At 30.7% G+C, this 6529-nt stretch overlaps 1 protein-coding gene across 1 annotated transcript; it reads left to right on the forward strand.

The window, feature by feature from the left end:
- The first annotated feature begins 3143 nt into the window (after nucleotides 1–3143).
- LOC129874822 (probable WRKY transcription factor 7) lies at nucleotides 3144–4713 on the forward strand. Its single transcript, XM_055950191.1, has 3 exons — nucleotides 3144–3966; nucleotides 4196–4321; nucleotides 4404–4713. The coding sequence occupies exons 1-3, from the start codon at nucleotides 3272–3274 to the stop codon at nucleotides 4561–4563; spliced, it is 981 nt and encodes a 326-aa protein (XP_055806166.1). The 5' UTR covers nucleotides 3144–3271; the 3' UTR covers nucleotides 4564–4713.
- Nucleotides 4714–6529: the final 1816 nt, after the last annotated feature.

Here is a 6529-nt window from a genome sequence, read left to right on the forward strand (position 1 = left end):
AAGAGATATGATTATGCGAAGGAAGAACCGAAAGACATGTTAGCATTTCATGATTGTTATTACTGTAACGTCAATTTGAACGAGTCGTAGCTAAGTTTTTGTTTTTATCCTTTTCTAATTCAATCCAAATAAAATTATCCTTGTTTTTCTTTTCTAATTTAAACAACTTTTTGTAATTAATTTAGTCAAACCTAAAATCGATTGTCGACAGTTATGTTGGCTAAAACCAATTGAGGGGTTAAGACTAATAAAATATTCCATACATTCTAGAAGAAGATGAAGCCAACGCTCAAATATAAAATCAAACTTAAAAAATAAAAGTGGCCAGAATGGAATTGAAATGAAATTCCTTTTATTCAAAAGAGTATGCGGACAAATGGAATTGAAACAAAATTCCAGACCCTGTTGAGTAAATGATATTACTATAACACACCCTCCAGTCCCTTTTTAATTGTTCTTATAAGATTTGACACAATTCTTAAAAAAAAAAATTAAAAATATTATTTAATTAATATATTCTTTACTAATTATTTAATTTATACTTATATTTGTTTCCTTTTATTATAGAATAATTAATGTTAAAAATAAAATTAAAATAAGATAATTAATTATCATTATTTTGAAACAAAAACATACATGACATCTAAAAAAAAGTAGTATAATACAAAGACACAAATTCTGAAAAGTCAACTAAAAATGGGAGAAAAAAATAAATGTAGAAGAAGTAGTACGTAACCGAATACCACCAATTAATACGCAATTTACCTTGTGGTAAATCTTACTTGTAATTTAATGGTATCGTTAGTAATTTTTTATTTTAACATGTTTGAAAAGTGTAAATATGTCATTTAACTTGAATTCAATTGATATTTATGCTCTTCAATTTTGCTGTGCAGAAGTAGACACTTAAATTCATATAAAGTTGAACAAATATACATGTAAAATACATGTAAAATGCTACATAGGATGAGAAATGTCATAGAATGTGTGTGTCTACTTGTTCAAACTTATACATAAGTAAGTGTCAACTAATTGTGCACACTCAAAGTTGGAGGCATAACTGTTAGCCGAGATTAAATTAAAAGGCACATTTATATATTATGCCTTGAAAAGTTGAGTTGAAATAACTTTTAATTTCCCCTTTTACGATATAGTTCAGATGAATGATTTTTGAGGAAACGTAAAAAAAAGGAAAAAAACTCTCAAAATTCTAGAACTTTATACAGTCTCCGCACAGTGACAGAGCTAAAGGGGCATACGAGCGGTCTTCTGAGTTTCGAACCGGCCTCCCTAGACAATCCACCATTGTCTCTACGTGATATGTTCGGTTCAATTCTAATTGTATTCATTCATCGAATTATAAAGAAGTGTGTGGTCTAGCGTTTTGGACAATTCTTTCAAGGTATAGTAAGAATTAAGATGCATAACGTGGTATTATTAGAATAGCCTAATATATTAGGAGTCATTCCATTTCTTATTCTTCAAAACCTTATATTAAATTGTTCAGAATGAAGAAATCCAACTCTACATATAATGTGAGTTGTTAAAGAATATCATATCTAAATGAATACTCTTCTTATATGATATTAGACCATTCTCCACTATATCCATAACAATTCTCCTATTTTTTTTTGATCTTCTAGTATGTTGATACTAACAAAAAAGAAAAATAGAGTAACCAACAACAAATCCTCCAAATCAAACACGACTATCTCGTGAATCGGACGGCCGTGTCACACTCCTTTGACCTGAACAATTCAAATTTCCCAAAAGAGACCCACAGGGCCCACCAAGTACTTGGGCCCACTCCTATTGCCCAAAGAAAAGGTCAATGAATGACCCAACCCAACGCACCCCATTCCGTTACAGACCAGAACAATCAAAATCATTTTTTTCCCCCCTTTTATTAAAGCAAACATAATATTCTCTTCTTTCACAGCCCTCGAGAAAGAAAAAATAAAGTTACTACTCACTTACTATAATTTAAACAAAAAATAAAAATAAAGTGACTCCTACTATTGCAGAATCCAACTCTTCCCCAAGAAAAACTAAAGTGACAATTTACCGGTAAAATTATGAGTAATCTTGCTATTTATTACAATTCGTCTTGTAATGGCAGAATCGGAGTACTAAAGTTTGAATAATGAATATCCCATTTTTAGCTTGAATTAATACAACCACGATAAAAAATTTCTAAATTAATAAATTAGAACTATAAAATATTATTATTTTATAAAAGTATTATTTAATCGATAAATTAATATTTATTAATATAAAAAATAATTTTTCAAAATTCAATGAAGTCTCAAAGAATTTAAATGAACCCACTAGTGAAAAGGACATTCACGAGCTTAAGGTCATGATGTCAATAGCCTATTGGATTATCCGGATGAAAATGATACATATCCATAGGTCTAAAGATTAAGAGAAACTGATGATATGAAGTTGAATACGATATAATATTTTTGTAACCAGTTAAGTACAAAAATATACTTATCATGTCTAGAACTTTTCACGATTTTTTGTTGCAGTTCGAGAAAACAACAACGGAACTTTTGGATGCAATAACAAAAAAGTTAGAGATGAGTTTCACCTAGATTTAAATTTGAACAAAAAACAATAAACAATAAAATCATATTTCACGAAATTATCTTAAATATTTTTATAATTTTAACGAATTATCAATTTATAATATTAATGGGATCATATATTTATATAAGGATCTTTCAAAAATAAATCATCTTATTATCTTATCGAAATTGATGACTTTTTCCATTGATCAAATTCGAACAGGAGAAAAATATTATCAAAAAAGGTTTATTAACTTATCGAAATGTTAATTTAAAAAAAGATTTTACTATATTTTCTCTATTACTCCTATCTTAATCCCGAACCCGAACCCAAAATGGATAAAAACTAAAAATTAGAAAGACCGTCGACACACACAGCACATATCAGAGCAATTGTATTGACCTTAAAGAAAGTAAAAAATAAAAAAAGAAAAGAAGCCCTCATATATGTGTCCGATCGTATTCGCACCTAATTTTGACGAGGCAGAAGTTAGATTAAAGTGACAGGTAAGTCACCTACTGTTTACTTTATCATAACTTTCTACTTTTTTTTTTATATATAATAAATAACCCCACCAAAGCCATCACTTTGACTCTTTATCATTTCTCTCATTTTTCTTCCCTATCCCACACAAACACAATTCATTGATGTTTCTATTTTCCAGAATCACTACACTTGTCAGTTGTCTAAATTAGCTATAATGGCTGTGGAACTAATGATGGATTACAGAAACACTAGGAATAGCAATACTAATTGTATTAACTTCGTGAGCAAATTAGAAGAAAAATCAGCTGTGCAAGAAGCTGCTTCTGGTCTTGAGAGTGTTGAGAAACTCATCAGATTATTATCACAGACTCAATCTCAACAAATTCATCAGCAAACTAAGTCTCCAATGGAGATTGAAATAGTGGCTGATGCAGCAGTTACAAAGTTCAAGAAGGTAATTTCACTTTTAGATCGAAAAAAAACTGGTCATGCCAGATTCAGAAGAGCTCCTTTGTCTAGTACTACTACTGCTCCTTCTCCTTCGAATTCTAGCAAAGATTTTGTTGATACTAAAGTGTATTCTCCAACTCCGATCCAACAAGTTCCTTTAGTTTCCTATGACCATTTTAACCCTCCGGTTCCGAAGACGATTAGTTTCTCATATTCTCCGGAGATGTCTCGTACAAATTCGTTCAATATCTCGTCGTTAACAGGGGAAACAGAGAGAAAGCAACATTCTTCATCTAATTCAGCTTTCCACATTACCAATCTTTCTTCTCAAGTCTCTAATTCTACTGGAAAGCCTCCCTTGTCTTCTTCTTCACTGAAACGAAAGTGCAGTTTATCGGAAAATGCCGTATCTGGAAAGTGCAGTGGATCCTCCGGCCGATGCCATTGTTCCAAAAGAAGGTGTGTGACTGTCCATCTAAAAAAGATTTAAGTTATTAGAGAGAATACACATTCATTTACTTAATTATGTGTTCAACGTTTATGGTAGCAGCTACACTTGAACTAAGTACCTCGATTGCTTTAATATCATATTAAATTGTGTGATTATTAAATCCGAGCACGCTTTTATTTATTTAGTTACGTTTATGTAGTATTGATGAAATAGATTCTTGACCATTTTTTTTTATAGGAAGTTAAGGCTGAAGAGGGTAGTTCGAGTACCGGCAATAAGCATGAAACTTGCAGATATTCCACCAGATGATTACTCATGGAGAAAATATGGACAGAAGCCAATCAAAGGATCTCCACATCCAAGGTATATTTAGAGCAAATTGATCATGAATATCTTATATGATTTTTTTTATAAAAGTTTTTAAAAGTATTTTTGCGGTGAACAGGGGATATTACAAGTGTAGCAGTGTAAGAGGGTGTCCAGCACGTAAACATGTTGAGAGAGCATTGGATGATCCAACTATGCTGATAGTTACATACGAAGGAGAACATAATCATTCCCTTTCAGTTGCAGAAACAAGTAGCCTCATTTTAGAGTCTTCTTAAGTTAGAACTAATTAATGTTAGTCAATCCAAAATTGTGTAGCTTTCTTTAATTCCCCTGAAAAGAAGAAGGGTTTTCCGATCAATGTAAACTCGTTGTTAATTAGACTAGTTAATCAGCTTGTTCAGTAATTCAAGATCTGTCTCAAAGGAGATTAAGCATTGTAATTACTACGTTTTCACTTTCTAGTGGATTTAACTTATACACGCTGATACTTATAAATTAATTTAGCAAAAGTATTTAATATGCTTTTTAGCTAAACCAATTTGTCAAAAACATAATTAAAGGATGGTTTGGGGATAATAATGGATTAGGTATGCTTGAATAGTTCAAAGAAATAGAACATGCAATTTGGTTCTTTATTTTACTTTTTACTACGTCGCTTTTGTCTTTGGATGCTTAACATGTAACGTAGAGACATATCATCTGATGGAGTAGCTACTAGCTAGCTATAACTTTTTTCTTTTTTAATAATGTTTTTGTCATTGTTTGCTTTAGATAGTCTAAATGGCTGATCATCAAAAAGTAAAAGCAAGAAAGTGACTTGGTCAAAAAAGATAGATGCCGTATTGGAACAACCTTGTTGATCTATATAAGGGTCCCTTTTGATGTCGTGTTTGGAACGGTTGACTAACAAAATGAAAATGAAATTGTAAGGGAATGGAGAGAAGTTGGTAGTTGAGAAAATGGGACGGCTAATTTACTTTTCTACTTTCCATACTAATGACAAGACTAGTTGGAGAAGGAGAAAAGTAAATGCAACAATTTGTGGTCTTTGCTTTCCAATAGGTGGATTTGGTTTAATCTCAATGTTCATTTTTTTTTTATCATAGTATCAGTCATATTTATCTTACTTTTTGACTCAATCGATATTAGGTCTCTATATATATATTATATATTGTCTCAAAATGACATGAACATGAGACTTAAGGTCCATTTTCTTATCTGAGTATGAATACGTTCACTTTCAAATTAGAGATATAAAAGTCAAGTATGAACTAGATGAATCAAAATATAAAGTTAACGGGTTCAAATTTTGGAATGTTTGTGATGTTATTATATGTGTATATATATATTTCAAATTGAAAGTAGTAGATTCGATTAAACTTACACCTAAATCCACCTCTACTTAATTTACACCTATGATCTAAATATTATTTTCTCTGTTTACTTTTAGTTTTTCACTTTGGATTCTGCATGCCGAAATAATAATTGATATGAATATTTTATTATAATAATCATATTAATAAATATTTAATATTAGATCTTGAAAAAGAAGTAATTAATATTAAGGATAAAACATGTCAAAAAATAATTATATTTTTTGATATGTGAAAAAGTGAACGAATCAAGTAATTAATTGGCCGTACATGACCACATATTTGGAAAACTCTAGATGCTTAATTTGTTGCTTTCAGAATTGGATTTGAAGCAAAAACAGTTGGGTGTAGTTGTAGAACTTTTAGTGAAATATCTCATACTTGTGAGAAATGTTTGGTGTGAAAAGTCTTGAACCCCACGCACATATAAGAGGGAGGATGTTAATTAACTATCAATCAATGTTTTTGGTTTACAAGTCAAAGAAGAGCAGATGGGTTGATTGAAGAATTCATGAGCTATTATTATGGTTCAAAGTATGTGGACCTACCCTTTGTTTTTCTGCTTCCTTCCTTCAATAATTTCTCTATATATGCTCAAAACCTGCATGGGAATCGACCTATTTGTATGGGTGTGTCCATCTTTGTCAACTTTCGTGGTCATTTTTTGGTCTTATTTTCTGCCATTCTTTCGTTGATTTCCCCCTACCACGCGCCTTTAAGTTTGAAACTCTATCGCCGTAAATAACAGAATCAAATTTTTTATTAAGGTGGTTAGAATATAAAAAAAAATAGACACAGAAGAAAACATAAAGGAATTTAATATACTTTTTTAAAGAAATGTTTTTTTGTTTATTTTAAATGGTTCATT

The sequence above is a fragment of the Solanum dulcamara genome, chromosome 11 (assembly GCF_947179165.1).
Source record: "Solanum dulcamara chromosome 11, daSolDulc1.2, whole genome shotgun sequence".
Lineage (NCBI taxonomy): Eukaryota > Viridiplantae > Streptophyta > Magnoliopsida > Solanales > Solanaceae > Solanum > Solanum dulcamara.

What these genes read in the sequence shown, in the direction of transcription:
- LOC129874822 (XM_055950191.1), top strand. Translation starts at nt 3,272, where the DNA reads ATGGCTGTGGAACTAATGATGGATTACAGAAACACTAGGAATAGCAAT. An exon ending in TGCCATTGTTCCAAAAGAAG is followed by an intron (nt 3,967 to 4,195) that starts GTGTGTGACTGT and finishes TTTTTTTTATAG; the next exon opens with GAAGTTAAGGCTGAAGAGGG. An exon ending in AAAGGATCTCCACATCCAAG is followed by an intron (nt 4,322 to 4,403) that starts GTATATTTAGAG and finishes TGCGGTGAACAG; the next exon opens with GGGATATTACAAGTGTAGCA.